This window comes from Zootoca vivipara, chromosome 16 (genome assembly GCF_965207765.1).
Source record: "Zootoca vivipara chromosome 16, rZooViv2.hap1.1, whole genome shotgun sequence".
Taxonomy (NCBI): domain Eukaryota; kingdom Metazoa; phylum Chordata; class Lepidosauria; order Squamata; family Lacertidae; genus Zootoca; species Zootoca vivipara.
In genome coordinates, this window is record NC_142599.1 from 17,926,888 (window position 1) to 17,947,184 (window position 20,297).

The 20,297-nt window shown below is 49.8% G+C and overlaps 1 protein-coding gene across 11 annotated transcripts in view; it reads right to left on the reverse strand.

Moving 5' to 3' along the window:
• SMTN (smoothelin) overlaps nt 1-20,297 on the reverse strand; it is an 83,910-nt gene that overhangs the window by 3,745 nt on the left and 59,868 nt on the right. For 5 of the 11 annotated variants that reach the window (XM_060269540.2, XM_060269543.2, XM_088659814.1 and 2 more), the window contains 7 exons: nt 16,824-16,899; nt 15,443-15,595; nt 12,714-12,776; nt 11,978-12,044; nt 10,047-10,217; nt 9,695-9,818; nt 8,162-8,313 (listed from right to left, as the gene is read on the reverse strand). In XM_060269540.2, the coding sequence (XP_060125523.2) occupies nt 8,162-8,313; nt 9,695-9,818; nt 10,047-10,217; nt 11,978-12,044; nt 12,714-12,776; nt 15,443-15,595; nt 16,824-16,899 (806 nt within the window). Of the gene's footprint in view, nt 1-3,638; nt 3,806-8,161; nt 8,314-9,694; nt 9,819-10,046; nt 10,218-11,977; nt 12,045-12,713; nt 12,777-15,442; nt 15,596-16,823; nt 16,900-20,297 lie in introns of all 11 variants that reach the window. The other 6 variants (XM_060269545.2, XM_060269544.2, XM_088659817.1 and 3 more) reach the window with 6 other exon arrangements.

Here is a 20,297-nt window from a genome sequence, read left to right on the forward strand (position 1 = left end):
GTGCTTTTGAACTGCTAGGTTGGCAGGAGCTGGGACAGAGCAACGGGAGCTCACTCCATCAAGGGGATTTGAACCGCCGACCTTCTGATCGGCAAGCCCAAGAGGCTCAGTGGTTTAGACTGATTCATCCCTCCGCCCCACAGACCCATTAACTAACCCCACGTTGTAATGCAGGCTGGCAACAACAACTACCAGCACTTATCCCCGCCCCCCGAGGCTTGGGTGCAAAATCCTAGGAAGTAACTACCCAGGTTTTCCACCGTTGTTCATTTCTGCAAGAACAGCCTTTGCACGGGTGGGGAGAATGCAGAGCCCCCAGCCCCAGCCCCGAGATAACCTGGGGAAGTCAAAGGAGCCATCGGTTATTGCAAACGGCAAGGAAACCTTTGATCCGGAAAAGAGAAAAGTTACCCCTTTGGGAGTCTAGCCAGAACAGCACTCGAGAGGGTTGCCAGTGTCTCGTTTTGAAAGTGCGAGCAGCCGCCCGGTGTTTATAACTTTGCCACTACTTTGCAAAACATCTTTCTTTTAGTGCAAGGGAGCATAAGGCTGCGCACCCCTATATTGGTGCTCCAAGAACAGTTCGCGTCTGTGAAGAAGCTGGTTTGGCCAGTGTGACGACAGGATGCTGGACTAGTTGGGCCCTGGCCCTGATCCAACACGTTTCCACTTATGCTCTTAATGGCCACCTTCAATGCCAAGACCCAGGATCCCTTTCGGCTAGTGGTCTTTGCATCAGCTTTGCACTGGTTTCCCGGCCTGCCTCCCCAGTCCTCAGCCTCGGGGTCAAGCATGTGCAGAGGGGGTGGGAGTGAGGGTGTGCAGGGAGGTAATCGCAAGGTTTAACGGGCTCCCTCCTCTCCGGCAGCCTCGGCGATGGAAAATCTCCTGAGCGAGCCAGTGTGCCCTTATAAAGCCTTTGTTTAGCCTCTGTGATGGGCTGTTGTACCCAGTGTCCCAGGAGAACGAGGCTCTGGGGAGGCAAAGATATTAACAAGGAGTGCCTGAGTCACTTTTTCCAAGGCTTTCAAGCTCCTCCGAGACATATATGGCCGGGGCAAAATAAATAAAAATAAAAACCCACCCCATCCCCTCCAAAAGAAGGAGAAAATAATAAGGAACCATCTCCATCACCTGTCTGTCTCTCTCTCTCTCTCTCTCTCTGCAGCTCGGCCCTGTGGAAGCAAAGGATTCTGGGAAAGGCAGGCACTGTCGCCACCGTTACCTGGTAGTTGTCAAAAATTATCCGCCCCTCCCGCAAAAGCGAGAGTTTAAAAATGTATTTTTACGACTGGTAATTAGATTTCTTCCCCAGCCTTGACCGTGAGCTCCCATTGTGGGTTAAAGCAATCTAAAAACACAACATGGAAGAGCTAGTAACACTGGGAACAAGTAATATCAGGAGCCAGTGTGGTGTAGTGGTTAGAGCGTTAGGCTGGAACCCGCAAGACCAAGATTCAAATCCCCCCACAGCCACAAAGTTCGTCGGGTGTGACGCTAGGCCAGTCGTTGCCTCTTGGCCTGACCTCCCTCGCAGGGTTGTTGTGGGGGTTAAACAAGGAGGGTGTCTGCCCCCTTGAGCTCCTTTTAGAAAAATGTGGAATACTGTTGAGGACTCTCCTTCCTTGGAGGTTTTGAAGCTGAGGTCAGGTGAACCTCTGTCATGGATACTTTAGCTGAGATTCCTGCATTGCAGGGGGGTTGGACTAGATGGCCCTTGGGGGTCCCTTCCAACTCCACAATTCTATGATTCTATGAGATGCGGTAAGGAAAGGAAACATTAATAAATATGGCAGCTTCAACTCCTTGTGAGGGAGCAGGGAAGGTGGCGTTTAAATGCAACCAGTCCATCAATAATAAACTATGCCAGGGTTGCAAGTTGAAATATCTCTAGTTTAGCACTATCGTACAATGGCAGATCCTCTCAGCACTAACTACAAAGAGCAGACTGGGTATTTTTTTTCTTATTGAAAAATGTATTGATAATAACCCGTCCTTCGCCAGCAGGTCTCCCAGAATTAAAAACAGCCGGGTTACACAGGCCCTAGGGTGGGTCTCGAAAACAGACACCTTAAGGGTAAAGGGGGAAGTCTTCCGCATTCACAGGAAAGGTGCCAGACGCATCGCGGTGGGGAGGGAATTCCACAACTTTGGGGCCACCACAGAGAAGGCCCTCTGCTGGGCTGTCACCACCAACACCGAGGGCTGAGGAACTATCAAGAGGTGCCCCGCCTGCCGATCCCAGCACCCACGGAGGTAGCCTTTCAGGTATTCGCCCCGCGCGCATGCGCAAAAGCATTCTGCGCGCTTCACGCAGAAGCACTCTATCACGTTTTTGGGCATGCGCAAAAGCGCCGCTCAGATTGCGGACTTTTTGGGGTGTGAAAGGCACCCCGGAACAGATCGGGTCCACAACCCGAGGTACCACTGTATATAAAACACAAAAATACATTTTAAAACTTCCCTTCAGGGCTGCCTTCAAATGCCCTTTAAAGGTTGCATAGCTGTTTATCTCCTTGACATCTGACAGGAGGGTGTTCCACAGGGCGGGTGCCACTACCGAGAAGGCCCTCTGCCTAGTTCCCTTTAACCTCGCTTCTCGCAGGGAGGGAACCGCCAGAAGGCCCTCGGAGCTGGACCTCAGTGTCCGGGCTGAACGACGGGGGTGGAGACACCCCTTCAGGTATACTGGACATTTAGGGCTTTAAAGGTCAGCACCAACACTTTGAATTGTGCCCGGAAACACACTGGGAGCCAATGTAGATCCTTTAGGACTGGTGTTATGTGGCCTCGGCAGCCACTCCCAGTCACCAATCTAGCTGGCACATTATAGATTAGTTGTAGTTTCAGAGTCACCTTTAAAAGGGGCTATTGGGGTTGGGGGGGGCTATTGGGTTCTTGTTTTTATTTTTACTATGTATTTTGTGGTTTTGTATCTTGATTTTATGATGTGAACCGCACTGAGACCCCTGGGTATAGGGCAGTATATAAATTTAAATAATAATAATAATAATCCTATATAATAAAGTCCCTGTGTCTCTGCGCCCAGTCCCTGTGTCCGCGCTAATGCACATGTGCCCCACAGACACAGTGACTGGACGAAGAGGCGGGACGTACACACACTCTCTCTCTCTCCCCCCCTCAACCCTCTGCCTCCCGTCCCCCTGCGGCGGCGGACCAAGATGCCGCCATCTTGGTCCGCCTCCTCCTCCTCCTGACAACCCTACCTGGCCCGTGGGAGGAGCGGCAGGGCCGCGGCCTTCCCTCCCTCTCTGCGCTAGGCCGCGGGACACGACGGGAGAGCGCTTTGTTTAATTGCGTTCCCGGCGCGCCCCGCGGCCGAGCGCAGAAAGGGAGGGAAGGCCGCGGCTCCATCACACCTCTGGCGCCCGTTTTCTTAATGGGCTGAATGAGACTAGTAATAATAATAATAGCCCCACGCACCGAAGGTTCCCAAGCAAGGTAGTTTCTGAGGGAACTACCAAGAGGGCTCCGTCTGCCTCTCTTACCCTCCGAATTTCCTTGTCCCCCAACGTGGAAATGTTTTGCAACTACAATGCACACATGCAGAGACACGTACCCCCCCTCACCCCTCTGCCCCCCCAAAAGGGATAAAGAAGGAGGAGGATATTTCTCACCATTGCTCCGCAGGTAGGGAGGTTAGGACTTTTTGGTTTTAACCAGCCCCTTCTGAACCAGGCACCGGTAGAACTCCTGGATGTACGTGTAAACGCACTTCCAATCGGGCTCCCTCATCCGGACCATGTCCTCCACATCCAGTAACTGGGGGCACTCCGCGTGCGTCCTGGGTGGGGGGGCAGGGTGGTGGGGTGCCAGGAAAGGGGAGGGAGAAGCCAGTGATCACAGCCCGGACAGATTTGGAAAGGGGGCAGGGAGGGGACGGAGAGAAAAAGAAGAGAGACAGAAGGAAAAAAACAGAAGAAATACATAAATCCATTTCACATTCCTCTGTGTGTGTGTCAAACTTACATACATGCTCTTGGGGGGTGTCTCTCTGGCGTGCAATGCAAACGGGGGTGGAAGGAGGGGGGTTCCATTGCACACGTGCACCTGGGAGTCATTCCTCATACGGGGGGGGGGGGAGAATAGGAAGGGAAGGGTGAGCGTGGCCAGAAGTGCTGTTGCTGGGGGCGGGTGCCACGAGCAGGTGTGGGGAACTCGAACCCGGATCTCGACAGCAAGGACAGTCCAACAGACCGAAAGGGGTTGGAGGGGCGAGAAAAGGAGACGGACGGGGCGGGTTGGGAGGAAAGGCGGTGCTGTGCTCCGGTGCCTATTCCAAGGTGGGGCCTTCCTTCTATATGGACGCATATAGAGAGGGCAGATGAGGGGGGCCGGAACACAGCCCGCTGCCTCATCCCATCCTACCCCAGCCTTGCAACAGCGCTGCGGCACAGCTGGGGTGCCTGAAGCCGGTAGAGGGGGGCGGGCGCAGGATGACAGCGACACAGGAGGGTAAGCCAAAGCAGCCCAGAAAAGCACCTCGAGTCCAGATGGTGGAAGGAGGGGGTCGGTCGGTCGCTCTCGTGGTCCACGGAGAGGAGAGGGGAGCGAGGAAGAGGCAAGTCTCTGGCAGGCGAAACCCTTTGCAGGCAAATGCCCCTTGCCCTCCTCTTGGGCCAGGACACTGCATTTGGCCCGCAGGGGAGGGACCTGGCTCAGAGAAGAGGAAATTCATCGTCCCGCCAGCCTGGGACATCAACAGAACAGCGGCGAGCAACTAGGAGTTCATTGCGCAGACCACCGGGCGGTTGCAGAAGGGCTTTGGCACTCATGAGGACGTCCTTTAAAAAGGGATTACCCTCAGGTCCACTAGTAAGGGAGGCAGCAACGAAGCAAATCAGGAGCAGGGGAAATGGAGGCCCTCAGTTTCACTCTCGGAAATCTCTGCAGGCCGCACTCTTGAGTGGTTTTGCCTGGCCGGGGCTTGGCCTTGAATGCAAATCATGCCTCTTGCTTTCACACAGGAAGCTAGTGTAGAAACCAGTCTACAGTGGTAACTTGGTTCTCAAACGCCTGATACTCAAACAACTTGGAACCCAAACACTGCAAATCCAGAAATAAATGTTCCGGTTTGCAAACTTTTTCCGGAAGTCGAACGTACTCCGCTTTGAGTGTTACACTTCCATTTTGAGTAGTGCACTTCCATTTTGAATGTTACGCTGAGGTCTGTCTGGTTTTGTTATTTATTTTGCATTTTTTATTTTGCGGCTCTTTTTTTTGTGATTGTGTGGAACCCAGTTCAGCAACCGATTGATTGATTGATTGTGTGACTGCAGTACACTGATTATTGCTTTCATTTTATGGTCTCGTTAGATAGTAAAATTCATGTTAAACTGCTGTTTTAGGGGTTGTTTTTAAAAGTCTGGAACGGATTAATCCATTTTGCATCACTTTCTATGGGAAAGCGTGCCTTGGTTTTGGAACGCTTCGGTTTTGGAAGGGACTTCCGGAACAGATTAAGTTTGAGAACCGAGGTACCACTGTACTGTAAAAAGCAAAAAATTGCACTGATTGCTCTGCACACTTTAGATCAGCCTCGCCCACTAGGGAATGCACCCCCTTGGGCGGAAAAAGCTTCTTGGGTTCAAAAAGGTACTAAAATGCCGGATTATTTTGTTGTGGTGGTTCCGTATATTTAGGGCAAGGCATGTTCAAAAACACTTATCCTGGGACCTGCAAATGTGGGTGAGCAGTCCTGACTTTCCTGGGTGCTGTGGTCTGCAGGATTAGCCCAAATCTCTCCAGAGTGCCAAATCTTGCAAGTGGCCTGCCTCCCTAAATTTGCATGTGGAGAGGTGGGAGGAGGAGTGGCTCAATGCTGCTCGGGGGGGGGGGGCTGCTGTCCACCTCTGGTGGGGAAGGGGACAAGCAGCCCACAGCTGTAAGGAGGAAGCATCAGGGGGAGAAAAAAGAGGAGAAAGCGAGATAGAGAGAGAACTCCCTTCCTTGTCTTTCTGCTCAGACCCGTTCCAGGCACAGCACCCAGAGGCGTCCAGGGTCAAGAAGCAGCAGCGGCGTGCCCAGCCAGGTCCCGAGGGCGTCCCCTGCCCCAAAGTCGCTCTCTCACCCTGCAACAGCGCACCCCACAACCCTACAAGAAAGACCTCGCAAAGAGGTCCAGGCACTCTCTCGCTCCTCCGCACCAGCTCACAGTGTCCCAAGTGCGCCACCGCCAAATCCAATTTTTCCAGAGGAACCAGAACGTCTTCCGGCGTGGAGGAGATCCTGCGCTCTGCGTAAACAGCTGAGACCCATTCCCTCCCTCCCTTGTGTGCGAGAAAGCAGCATGGATCGAGCCAGAGCCGGGAAAGGTCTGTCTGCAGGTTACGCGGCAAAATCCCAGCAACGCTTGTGGGGCCCCGGCATGAACGGTTAAGCTGGCTTGGGTGGTGCAAGAGCACAGTGAGGTGTAGTGGTTACAGCAGTGCTCCCAAAGTGGGCAATACTGCCGCCCTGGTGGGGGGCAGAAGGATTAACCGGGAGGGGCGCGATAAGAAGCAAGGGGGGGGCAGCAGGGGCACACTTGAGATGTAAATCAGACGTTGAAAAGTTGGAATTTCTGGTCCAAGCCCACCAGTTTTGCTGGATTAATTAAACCAAATAGTTTTAATTGGATTTTGAGGAAGTGTGTGATTAACCGTTACTGTTTTGAAACTCTTATTCTGCTCCTTAGCGGGTCATGCAAGCTGTTGTTCTGAATAATGCTTTTTCTAGGGTAGGTGGATTTATGGAACCAAGTCTGAAAAAGTTTGGGAACCACTGAGTTAGAGTGTCGGACTAAGACCTAGGAGACCAGGGTTCGAATCTCTGCTTGGCCATGTGAAGCTCACTGGATGTGACCTTGGCTGCCAGTCACCTCTCTCAGAACTAAACCTACCTTCAAGGGTTGTTGTGGGGATTAAAAGGAGGACAGAGGGAAGACCACATGTGCCGTCTCTGAGCTCCTCGGAGGAAGAAAGGTGGGTGACGAGTGCAATAAGATTAATAAATATTAAACAAACAGCCACCTGTGCCCTTACACGCCTCAAGAGGTGCCTTTCGCCAGAGCTGCGTGTTTGTTGCGATTCTGCAGCAGAGCCAGGTACAAAGGTTGTACAAATGGTCCAAAGGTACAATTGGGGCTTCAAGCTTCCTAAGAACCCCAAGCTTGCATTAAAAAAAGAGAAAGAAACCGAACAAGCATGTTTCTAGACCTCATGGTTGCAAAAGTACTCTGATTTTCACAGTAGACAGCCGAGACACGATAGAAGTCAGAGAGGGATGGCTGGGCAGAATTTGTGTCCTCTCCCTCCCCCAGGACTAGCAAAAATGAAATAAACTGTAAGCATTCCAGAACCCTGCAAAAAATAAATAAATCAGATTTTGCTTTTTCCAGGCCCAGGTATTTTTTTCCCTTCAGCCTTCTTCAACCTGGTGCCCTCCGGATAGCGTTGGGCAGACAACGTGGGCCAATGGTCAGAGGTTTGTGGGCTAGCAACGTCTGGAGGTTGCGAAAGGCTGTGGGTCTCTGCACACAGGGAGCGCTGCTTTCTGTCTAGACGACACAGCTTAGGAAGAAGAAGAACAGGGGACGAGAGGCAGGCCTTATTCCCCACCTTGGGGCTTTACTGGGAGGTCTCTCCTCCCCCTCCCCAGCCGCCTGCCTAGTGAGACATTTTCTAGTTGAGAACCTTCCAGCTAGAAGCAGCACAGGCTTGTGAGCAGCTGAGCAGGAAACAGCCAGAGCCCTGCAGAGAGGTGTCTGGTTAACTCATTGCCACAGGATAGTTAGGCCAACCTTCCTCACAAAGTGATTGCTTTAGATGCTAAAACTCCCATCATCCCCTGCCAATACAGCCATTTTGGACTACAACTCCCACTGGCCTTAGTCAGCACAGACGGTTTGGACTACAACTCCCATCGTCCGCTGCTATAACAGTCCTTTTGGACTCCTAGCTCCCCTCACAGCTGTAGCACAAAGCCCATAGAGAACACCAGATTGGCCAAGGCTGCGTTAGGCAGAGAGGGAGGGAGAGGGAGAGAGCAGGTATGCCAATAACCCGGGAAAGGCGCTAGTCCTCTTGAAGGAAAAACAGACCCTGCGCCCGCGCTTCTCTCCCACGCCTGGCGGGGGCAGGAGCAGCCAAGGGGTACGTACTCAGCAGACGAGAACGCCATCTCGAAGTTGCGCCGCCGGTCCTGAGGCGAAAGCTGGGCATAATCGAAGGCCTCTGGGAAGAAGTTGTGGACAAGGGCGCAGAAGGCCATGCCGTCGCTCCAGCTGGAGGAAAAGTTCTGGATGTCGACGTGCTGCCAAGTAAAATAAAGACAAAATTTGGAAATTTTTGTTTTATTTTCTAAAATTTGATTTAAAAACAAAAAACCCTCAAAGCGGGGGTTTGCCAAAAAAGAGAGACATAACATTACCAGTGAGAAGAACGAGCAACACTAACTTAAAAATTTCAAAAAGAGAACAAGAAGAATGCACATTTAAAGAAGACTGGGAAATGTTTGCTGAATATATGGGTGAAAATTGTGTTCATTTAAAAAGGCTGGTAGTCATTAAGATAAATCCAACAGCGTAAATAGGTTTTGAGGGATGTAACAATGGATTACTGTTTAGCTCATGTAAAATATGCAGGGATTGTAAAATGAACCACGGAAAGAGAAGAAGGGAAGTGATTTAAGGTTATTTAAATGAATATTTTGAAATGTAGTTTAGAAAATTATACACACGCAGAAAATTAAAGACAACCATAATTTTTTTAAAAAAAGAGATGAAAACACACATATACTTCTGCTTTAGGCTTGTCTAAACGAGAATATTTCTGGAAAAAGTACAGCGAAGGCACCTGCCTGATATCAAGAGGCAGGGAGTTCCAAAGTGTAGGCGGTGCAACACGGAAAGATCTTACAATTGTGGAGCAGGCAGCCTCTGAAAAAGGGCCAGTTCCGCCAATCAAAGCTGTCAACTGGGGCATGTCAGGTAAGGCGATCTCTCAATCTGGGGAAGCCCAGGCAAAAAGAGGCAGGAAAGCGGGCACAGGCAAATGGCAAACTAAGTCGTTGGAGTATGCCAAAATGGCAAAACTGACCGGAAAGCTCAGAAACCAGGAAGACCAAAACTTTAATAAGGAATGGGGGCGGGGAACTATAATTTACCTACTGTGTTTCTCCGAAAATAAGACACCGTCTTATATTTATTTTTCCTAAAAAAAACAACACTATGGCTTATTTTCAGGGGGTGTATTATTTTTCTCCTCCTCCTGCCGCGGCCGGCATTGCTGCTGCGCCTATCACTATGTCTTATTTTCGGGGTATGGCTTATATTCCTTGAATGCTTAAAAATCCTGCTACGTCTTATTTTATGGCTATGTCTTATTTTCGGAGAAAGAGGGTAGAAGACCACTGTTAGCAGTTGAAAAGACTACTGGGATTGCAATAACACTTGTAAAGTAAGGAGAACTATGGACATAATGGCAAAAAAAATGGACTATTGCATAAACATGCAGTAGAAAAGGGTTAACAACACAACCCACAGAGGGGAAGGTGGGAAGTCCAGAGATTCGGAGGAATCTTTTAACTGTGGGTCTGCCATGGTACAATTATAACTTTAAATTGGTAAAACCAAATAAAAAATATTATTTTTAAAAGAGGAAAGTGGGCACAGGCCTGCCGGGGGCACACTCACCTCGTAGCCCCGTGTCTTAGCGCGGCACCAATCCAGCAGCATTTGCTTGATGCTGCTGGCATTGGGGACCCCAAAGCTGCCCGAGCGCTGGACGGCCACCCGGGACACGGCTGGGTTGGCTGGGCTGCGGAGGGAAGAGGAGAGCGTAAGAAGTTGCCGTATCCCAAATCATAGCGTTGCTCCCATAGGAAGAAGGAAACAGCCTCCGATCGTGGGGGGCTTGCTTGGAATACATCCTTGAAGGAACACAGGCGACTCCCTGCTGCCTTCCCTAAAGCCGAGCACCGCCACCCACCCCAGGACTTCTGCGCCAGCCACCCACACCTCATCCGAACACGGCAGCGCTCCTCACCTGCCGCTCTCCTTCTCCATCTTCTCGATCATGGCCTTCCGGGCTTGCGAAGCCGACGTCTTGGGCAGGCTCTGGGCCTTCATGAGCTCCTTCTTCTTCTCAGCCTGGCGACGCTCAAGGACGGCCAGGCTGCCGGCACGTCCAGAGGTTTCGTCCTCTCGCTCGAAGATGCTGCCGGAAACGGACAAAGGTGAGAAAGGGCTGCAGGGTCTTGCAAGCAGTCTAGGAGCTCAGCATTGGCTTCTCGCTGGTTTCCCGCTTCCCTCTGCAAGTCTTACGGGCTCACTGCGGCAGCTAGACTGGTGACTGGGAGTGGCCGCCGAGACCATAGAACGCTGGTCCTGAAAGATCTACAATGGCTCCCAATACATTTCCGAGCACAATTCAAAGTGTTGGTGCTGACCTTTAAAGCCCTAAATGGTCTCAGCCCAGTATACCTGAAAGACCATCTCCACCCCCATCATTCAGCCCGGACACTGAGGTCCAGCTCCGAGGGCCTTCTTGCGGTTCCCTCCCTGAAAGAAGTGAGGTTACAGGAAACCAGGCAAAGGGCCTTCTCAGTAGTGGCGCCCGCCCTGTGGAACGCCCTCCCATCAGATGTCCAGAAATTAAACAACTATCTGACTTTTAGAAGACATCAGAAGCCAGCCCTGTATAGGTATGCTTTTAATGTTTGATCGCTTTTAAAAATTATTATTAATGTTCTGTTGCGAGCTGCCCAGAATGGCTGGGAAAACCCAACCAGTTGGGCGGGGTATCAATATTATTATTATTATTATTATTATTATTATTATTATTATTATTACAGCAGACCCAGGGGGATTTTGTCAGTGGGTCTTTTGCTATGGTGACGCCCACCAGCGGCTGCCCAACAAAGGGTGTTGAGGATGTAAGGGGGAAGGCTTATAGGGAACAACCCCCCTCATCAGGTCGAGTTCCTCCCCAAGCAGTAAGTCAAGCACAGGATCAGATTACAAGAGCCAGGAAACAGAAGGGGAGAGCCAAGGCTCTGGCAGCATCAGACAGCCCTTGCTCCAAGGGGAGGGAGAAAGGGAAGGGGAAGAAGGGGGCGACAGACAGTCGGTCGGAAGGCCATTCCCCGTCACGCCGGAATTGAGGCGAACGGCTCTCCGTCGGAGAAAGGGGAGGCGCTTCACAGTTCCCAGGCTGTTATGTTGGGCGCGAAACAGAAAGCCAGCATTGCGAGATTCTGACTCAGACTGAGGCAGACATGTTTTTGGACGCTTTACACTGTAAATAATATGCACCAATAAAAACATCTGAAAGACAAGCAGGTGTGGAGGGTCGTTACTCAAGAGTAGCCACAACAACCCCTGACAGATGAGAACTCCCATCAGGGCTGTTTTGAATAACAATTCCCATCAGCCCTCAGCCGGCATGGCCACATTGGACTACGATTCCCACCAGCCCCCAGCCAGCATGCCCATATTAGACTACAATTCCCATCAGTCTCAGCCAGTGGGGCTGTATTGGACTAGAACTCCCAGGATCGCCTTTCGCTTGCCTGGATGAAGACAGCAAGGGATGCACAAGCACACGTAGAACCTAACAAACCACACAAAAGGTAGCATCTAAAAATCGATTGCTCCTCCCACTTTCGCCGCTGTGCCCCCTGCCAGGCGCTGGCATGTGGGCCCCAGAAGCAAATCCGCCTGAAAAAGGTTTCCCCATCCCTGGGCATAACAGCTAAACCTCAGCTGCGGAAAGAAAACATACAACCACCTGGAAGACGGCTGTCATTAAGTCGGGCCACGTGGCAAGCAACAGGCAAGAGTCATCCTGTGATCCCTGTGTGGTAGGGGGTTGGACTAGATGACCCTGGGGGCCCCCCTGCCAACTCCGCAATTCTGTCGTTCTGTGAACGCGACAGGAGCTGTGCAACGGGGAGAGGGGCTCCAGCAAGGACTCACCTGCCCACTTTCTTGGAAGACGATGTGCTGTAGGACGATTTGGTCTGGACAAAGGTGTTTCCGTCTGCTGAAAGGTTGAAGCATGGAGAGAGGTGGGAGAGAAACATAAGGACCTCGAGTGCCAGAGAGGCAACAGGGTGACATGCCACGTACTGTGCCAAACGAGCCAAAACATTACCCTTTAGCGGGTTTTGAATTGTATTGGGGTTTTTTTGTTTGTTTCCTCGACGGGTCGTGCAAACCGCTCTTCCGAAAAACGCTTTTTTATAGCAGAGGAGGCACTGGGGGTGACTTCATGGAACCAAAGGGACAGCGGTCGAAAAAGGTTTGAAAACCACTGAATGGATGTGTTGGACTAGGACCTATGAGACCCGGGTTCAAATCCCCACTCAGCAATCTAAAGCTCACTGGGCCAAGTGGCTGCCTCTCAGCTTAAACCTACTTCACAGGGTTGTTGTGGGGATTAAATGAGATGGGGGGGGGGAGAGAGAGAATCATGTGAGAAGGGGGCAGTGGCCCCAAAAGTGTGGGAACCGCTTCTCTAACCACTATGCAACACTACAGTAACTTATTATGCTTTACTCTTCCAATGCCCAGACATCTCAGGAAGCAGAGAAACACTCAACACCACAATAAACCTGCTCTCAGTCCCATTTAGCTTGGTAAGGGTACCCCTCCCTCTTCCTGGGAGCCCCTCACTGCAAGGAAGGGGAAAATGGTGCATGGAGAGCCTTACTTTCCGATCTCTTCACGTAGCTGGACTCCATCGTCATCGTGCGGGAAGTCTTGCTGCCGTCATCTGGGAGGGGGGAAAGCATAAGAGGGTAAGCAGAGTGCTTATGGATCAGGCCAGAGGCCTACCTTGTCTGGCACCCTGTTCCCCACAGTGGGAAGCCCGCAAGCAAGACATGTAAGCTTTAGGCTTCTCTCCCTTTGTTATTCAGGCCTCTGATCCTGGTGCCATCAGAATCAGCCTCACAGAATCAGAGCTGGAAGGTGTACTAATGGATGATCTAGGCGAGATTCCTGCATCGCAAGGGGGTTGGACTAGATGACCCTCGGGAGGTCCCTTCCAGCTCTACAATTCTGGGATCTAGTCTGACCTCTCCTCCCCAATGCAGGAAATCCAGCCGCAGCAGATGGCTGCCAGCCTCTGCCTCAAGACCTCCAGCAAGAAAGATCTCTCCAAACTTCTAGGTACCTAGCCCCATAGCCAAGCAGCTATTAGGGTCAAGAAGGAACATTTCCCTAAAATATTCTCCCCAAATCTACCCTCCTGTAACTCAATCCCCAGTTAGACCCAATCTTGTTCTCAGGGGAAGCAGAGAAGAAGACTTTGCCTCCCTTCTGTCTGATGATAGCCCTTCAGATATTACATTCCTCCTCTGTCTGCTTTTCTCCCGGGTAAAAATAAAGAAGTTTCCTTATTTTATTTACACCTGACCATCTTGTCTTCCTCTAGACCTGCTCCAATCCAACTAAATCCTTCTTAAAGCACAGCAACCAGAACTGGACAACGGACTCCAAGCAGAGAAAAAAACCAGAAGCATTATTTCTCACGACTTGGAAACTCTGGTGCGAGCAACGCCGTCTAAAATGGCATTAGCCCTTTTCGCAGCCGCACCACGGGGCTGGCTTGTTACCAGTAGCCGTTGCTAGCCTTGTTCTCCACACATTTGTCTAATCCCCTTTAGCGCCGTCCCAAGTTGGGGGCCGTCACCATTTGCAAATTCCAGAGTCCAGCTAGGTACGGCATAATTCCTTCTTTTTGCCTGTCCTGAATCCTTCAACATTCAGATTCATTGGATGATGCAGAGCTCCAGTACAGTGGTACCTCGGTTTATGAACACAATTGGTTCAAGAAGTCTGTTCATAAACTGAAGCGTTCATAAACTGAAGCAAACTTTCCCGTTGAAAGTAATGGAAAGTGGATTAATCTGTTCCAGATGGTTAGCGGAGTACTTAAACTGAAGCGTTCATAAACTGAAGCGAACTTTCCCATTGAAAGTAATGGAAAGTGAATTAATCCGTTCCAGATGGGTCCGCGGCGTTCGTAAACCGAAAATTCATAAACCGAGGTGTTCATAAACTGAGGTTCCACTGTATTTGGGAAAATGCATCTCCCTATCTTTACCGGGCAGGATTTTATACCCCTTTATCATGTTCCCTCATGCTCACCGTTTTCCCTAAACTAAAAGAACCAAGCATTGCAAAAACACTTTCCTTGTAAGGAAGTTGCCCAAAACCTCTTAAACCAGGCTTCCTCAACCTCAGCTCTCCAGATGTTTTGAGACTACAATTCCCAGCATCCCTGACCACTGGTCCTGCTAGCTAGGGATCATGGGAGTTGTAGGCCAAAAACATCTGGAGGGCCGAGGTTTGCGGAAGCCTGTCTTAAACATTGAGGTTGTGCTTTTCCAAACCTCTCTCAGCCATACAAATATCCTTTCTGAGGAGAGGCTGTGATGGTCTTGAACCCAAGTAGCTGCCTTAAAACAGGCCATCAGGGACATAGAAGCTGCCTGACACAAGAAAAGAACACTGTCCATCTAGCTCAGTACTGTCTACACTGACCGGCAGCAGCTCTCTGGAGATTCAAATAGGGGACACCACCAGGAATTGAACCTGGGACCTTCTGCACCAAAAGCAGGTGCTTTGCCACTGAGCTCTTCCCTTATGGCGAGTCTGGCGATTGGTCCACCTAGCTCAGTACTGTCCACACTGACTGGCAGCAGTTCTGCAGGATTTCAGACAGGAAGTCCCTCCCAGGCGTCCTTGGAGGTGCTTTTGGGGACTGAACCTGGGACCTTCTGCACGCAAAGCAGATGCTCTGATGGCCCTTCCTCACATGTCCATCCCTCTATCCATCCCAGTGCTGCCTACTCTGACTTGCAGCAACAGCTCTCCAGGGTGCCAGCCAAAGAGAGGCCTTTCTGAGTTTTGCTGGGCCCCCTTTGGACTGGAGATGCCTTGGATTCGAGGGTGCCAAAAGTGCTCTCCCGCGAGGCTCCAGCCCATCATTCTCCCTACAGCGGGGGAGGTCTAGGGAAGTGAACAGCATGAGTCATGGCCGAGCGAGAAGCGCTCACGTCCCAAAAGAAAAGATTGCAATGCAGATGCTCTAAAGCGTGGCTGAACAAGAGAGCAGAGGACAGAGAGAGAGACGAGCCATTCCACGCTCCAGTTGCCAGGATGAGGCCGCGGAGACGGCCGGAGAAGGCACCAACCACCCCGGTGCAAAAAGAGAAGAAAAAATGGCAGCGGCGACCCTCGATGCAGAGGAGAAAGCAGGACAGTTTGCAGAGCAGAAAGAAGAAGGCGTCTCTCCACGGAGAGAGCAAGGACCCCAAAGAGGCCTGGAGTTGACGTTGGGGATGCGTGCCGCGCGTCTCTCCCCGGAAGCCATGCGCTCGGAAGGAAAGGCGGAGCGTCCCCAAATCCCCCTCCGGCCCAGCTGCTCCTTACTGGACTGGACAAGGCGCTGGGTCTTGGTGACAGTGCTGATGGCTGAGCCATCGGCGGACATGGCGCTCTGCCGGGCGGTGGTCTCTGTGGTGTGGGTGGCCCCTCTCGATTTGGCTTCCTGGATCCGCAAGCCGCGCTCCTTCTCTCGTTGCTCTGCAAAACGCCACGTCCCAGAGGGGTCAGGAATGGCGGCAAGAATGGTGGGAGGAGGGCAAGGCTACAGGAGCCTTGGGGGGGGGCACGACCCACTGTGCCTTTTTAACAAACCAATCTTTTAGTGATGCCTATTGACAACCGAGCAGGCCCCTTCCTTGCACAGTGCCGGCTGAAGACATTTTTGTTTAGGCAAAGCTTATCTCCAGACATGTAGGAAGCCGCTCTGAGTTTTGTGTTGTTTTCAGCTCACCGTTCCTTTTCGTTTCCCTGAAGATGTCTTACAACTGTTGCTTTCAACAGCTTTTACTGATACAGTCGTACCGTGGAAGTCGAACGGAATCCATTCCGGAAGTCCGTTCGACTTCCAAAACGTTCGGAAACCAAAGCGCGGCTTCCGATTGGCTGCAGGAAGCTCCTGCAGCCAATCGGAAGCCACGGAAGCCCCATCGGACATTCGGCTTCCAAAAGAATGTTTTAAAAGCGGAACACTCACTTCCGGGAGCCGGGATGTTCGACTCCCAAGGCGTTCTGGAGCCAAGCTACGACTGTAGTTTCATAGTTCTATACTTTTTGGAAACCGCTTTAAGGATTTTATTTTATGAGAACAAAGCAGCACATAAACCTTAGGGAATAAAATATACTGTGGCCGGGAACCCTTTCTTTATTTCACAGATTCGTTAAATTTTTATTTCTCGCCCTTCCTCCAAGGAGCTCAACAGTAGCAGCTGTGAGTCTCCTAAAACACCACTGGTTTGATCCTCACAGCAGCCCTTGGGGGGGGGAGTGTGAGTTAGGTCAAGGGACAGTAACTGGCTCAAGGTCACCCAGTGAGGGGGCAGTTCTTCACTCAACTGCAGATACGTACAGATTGCTGCATATCATAGGAACACAGGAAGCTGCCTTACTCAGGGTCCATCCAGCTCAATATTTCCCACACTGACTGGCAGCAGCTCTCCAGGCTGTGGCACCAGCACGGCCATAAAATGGACAATGCAGCCATGCTGGCTGGGGGCTGGCAGGACTCGTGATCCAATTGTAGTCCAAAAGGCGGCAGGTTGGCCAATACTTCTGTGAATCCGGTGGCTTTTGCACAGCAACTCTTGGTGCCCACTTGCCTCCCACTCCTCTATAGTTTAAGTCTTCTCATTTGAGGACTAGATTTCTTGAAGTGTGCAATTATAAAGTATTGCGCGCGCCCTGCCCCCCAAAATCCCCAGACGGGTACCTCGCTTCCGCTGGCGTAATTCCCGCATGGCAGCCCGTATCAGCCGCCTCTCCTCAAAGTCTGTGGTCTGATCCAGCTGCAGGGAGAGGGAAAGAGGGGTTATTACTGCCACTACTACTTCTCTCTCTCGCACACACACACATGCACACACACATGCACAAACATACACGCGCAGCTTTTCTCTCTTCATTTAAAAAAAGGCATGAAAAGTCCTTCTCCCAACGAGGAAAAGCCACTCAGAGAAATTTAATTCACACAGATGTAATTCTGCAAGCATGCAGGTGAAGGACATTCAAGTTTAATTTTATTTTTAAAAACCTGGAGAAATGGGGGAAGAATCGGTGGAAGAAGATTGGAAGAAATTTAAAGTTTATTTAGAAAAGAATTATAAGAATAGCAGTTTTTAGCTAAAGATTTGGAAGTAAAAGGAGGTTGTAGAAGAGTGCTAGTTAAGTTTATATTGTATTAAGATTTGGCTGTCCAACGAGGCCTTACAAATAGCGGAGGAGAGGAGGCAAGCAAAATGCAAGGGAGATAGGGAAAGATATAGGAAACTGAATGCAGATTTCCAAAAAACAGCAAGGAGAGACAAGAGGGTCTTCTTAAATGAGCAATGCAAAGAAATAGAGGAAAACAATAGAATGGGGAAAACCAGAGATCTGTTCAAGAAAATTGGAGATATGAAAGGAACATTTCGTACAAAGATTACCATAATCAAGGACAAAAGTGGTAAGGACCTAACAGAAGCAGAAGACATCAAGAAGAGGTGGCAAGAATACACAGAGGAATTATACCAGAAAGATATGGAGGTCTCGTACACCTCAGGTAGTGTGGTTGCTGGCCTTGAGCCAGACATCTTGGAGAGTGAAGTCAAATGGGCCTTAGAAAGCATTGCTAATAACAAGGCCAGTGGAAGTGATGATATTCCAGCTGAACTGTTTAAAATTTTAAAAGATGATGCTGTTAAGGTGCTACACCCAGTATGCCAGCAAGTTTGGAAAACTCAGCAATGGCCAGAGGATTGGAGAAGATCAGTCTACATCCCGATTCCAAAGAAGGGCAGTGCCAAAGAATGCTCCAACTACCGCACAATTGCGCTCATTTCACACGCTAGCAAGGTTATGCTTAAAATTCTACAAGGCAGGCTTAGGCAGTATGTGGACCGAGAACTCCCAGAAGTGCAAGCTGGATTTCGAAGGGGCAGAGGAACCAGAGACCAAATAGCAAACATGCGCTGGATTATGGAGAAAGCTAGAGAGTTCCAGAAAAACGTCTACTTCTGCTTCATTGACTATGCAAAAGCCTTTGACTGTGTCGACCACAGCAAACTATGGCAAGTTCTTAAAGAAATGGGAGTGCCTGATCACCTCATCTGTCTCCTGAGAAATCTCTATGTGGGACAAGAAGCTACAGTTAGAACTGGATATGGAACAACTGATTGGTTCAAAATTGGGAAAGGAGTACGACAAGGTTGTATATTGTCTCCCTGCTTATTTAACTTATATGCAGAATTCATCATGCGAAAGGCTGGACTAGATGAATCCCAAGCCGGAATTAAGATTGCTGGAAGAAATATCAACAACCTCAGATATGCAGATGACACAACCTTGATGGCAGAAAGCGAGGAGGAATTAAAGAACCTTTTAATGAGGGTGAAAGAGGAGAGCGCAAAATATGGTCTGAAGCTCAACATCAAAAAAACCAAGATCATGGCCACTGGTCCCATCACCTCCTGGCAAATAGAAGGGGAAGAAATGGAGGCAGTGAGAGATTTTACTTTCTTGGGCTCCTTGATCACTGCAGATGGTGACAACAGTCACGAAATTAAAAGACGCCTGCTTCTTGGGAGAAAAGCAATGACAAACCTAGACAGCATCTTAAAAAGCAGAGACATCACCTTGCCGACAAAGGTCCGTATAGTTAAAGCTATGGTTTTCCCAGTAGTGATGTATGGAAGTGAGAGTTGGACCATAAAGAAGGCTGATCGTCGAAGAATTGATGCTTTTGAATTATGGTGCTGGAGGAGACTCTTGAGAGTCCCATGGACTGCAAGAAGATCAAACCTATCCATTCTTAAGGAAATCAGCCCTGAGTGCTCCCTGGAAGGACAGATCGTGAAGCTGAGGCTCCAATACTTTGGCCACTTCATGAGAAGAGAAGAATCCTTGGAAAAGACCCTGATGTTGGGAAAGATTGAGGGCACTAGGAGAAGGGGACGACAGAGGACAAGATGGTTGGACAGTGTTCTCGAAGCTACGAACATGAGTTTGACCAAACTGCGGGAGGCAGTGCGAGACAGGAGTGCCTGGCGTGCTATGGTCCATGGGGTCACGAAGAGTCGGACACGACTAAACGACTAAACAACAACAACAAAGATTTGTTGTTGTTTAGTCGCGTCCGACTCTTCGTTTAGTTAAGTGTTATTATTGTACAGTATTGAATTTTTAGATTTAATTAGAATAGAATTGTATATTGAGATACGGTAAGTATAAGAGATTTACAGTATTGATAAGTTATCAAGAGTATTAATAAGTTTAGATAATTATTTAAAAAGATTGGAATCAAGATTTGGAAAGTACTAAGGAAGTAATATAATGAAACGCAGTTGGGAGGGAATGGAGGAAGTCGATAAAGATTAGTGATATAAGATTGATTGGATATTTCTTTTTTATTGTATTGTTGGTATGCTGTTCTGTTCTGTATATTTTGTGTGTTTTCTGTTTTGTTTTTCTTGTTCTGTTTTTATAAAATCAATAAATATATATTATAAAAATAAAAACCTGGAGAAATGCTGCCAGTCAGTGTTGACGATATGGAGTTAGATTCTAGATCCTTGGTTTTATTATTTATGTTCAGAAGGACCAGCAGTATAACTCAGTATAAGGCAGCTTCTAAATTTGATCATCCCTTTATTTTGGAACCACGAGGACTAGGAACTTATCTTATTTTGAAGTAAAGCCCTTGGGCTCAGTGGTAAAACATCACCTTTGCATTATGTTTCCATGGTCATTCTGGCTGCACCTGACCTGAAGGGGCAGAAGGCAGAGTGACTCCACCTGCTGCTGATCAGCCTTCTTGCTCCTGGTGTGAACCAGCTGGCTCCAGCTTTCCCAAGCACTGCTTCCAGCCTCAGTGAGTAGCTGGACCAACAACATTGGTCGTTCCTGGACAGACCTTGCCGCTTCTTGCTTCCCGGGACCTTGGACTCTCGGCTTTCTTGACCCCCCCCCTATAGTTTGACTATGCTACTCCTGACCTTAGGACTGGACTGAACCTTGCATACGGACTCTGCCTCCAGGCAAGTACCCCCCTGAGACTTGGCTGGTTGGCCGGCCTCTCCCGCCACTGCCATGGCTGAGCAGCACAAGAATAGGACAGCACCTTTCCCCTCATCTAACAATTAGCTTCCAGGTCCAAAATCAGAGTGCTGGTTTTGACAATAATGCCTTCAACGGCTCAGGACCATAATACCTC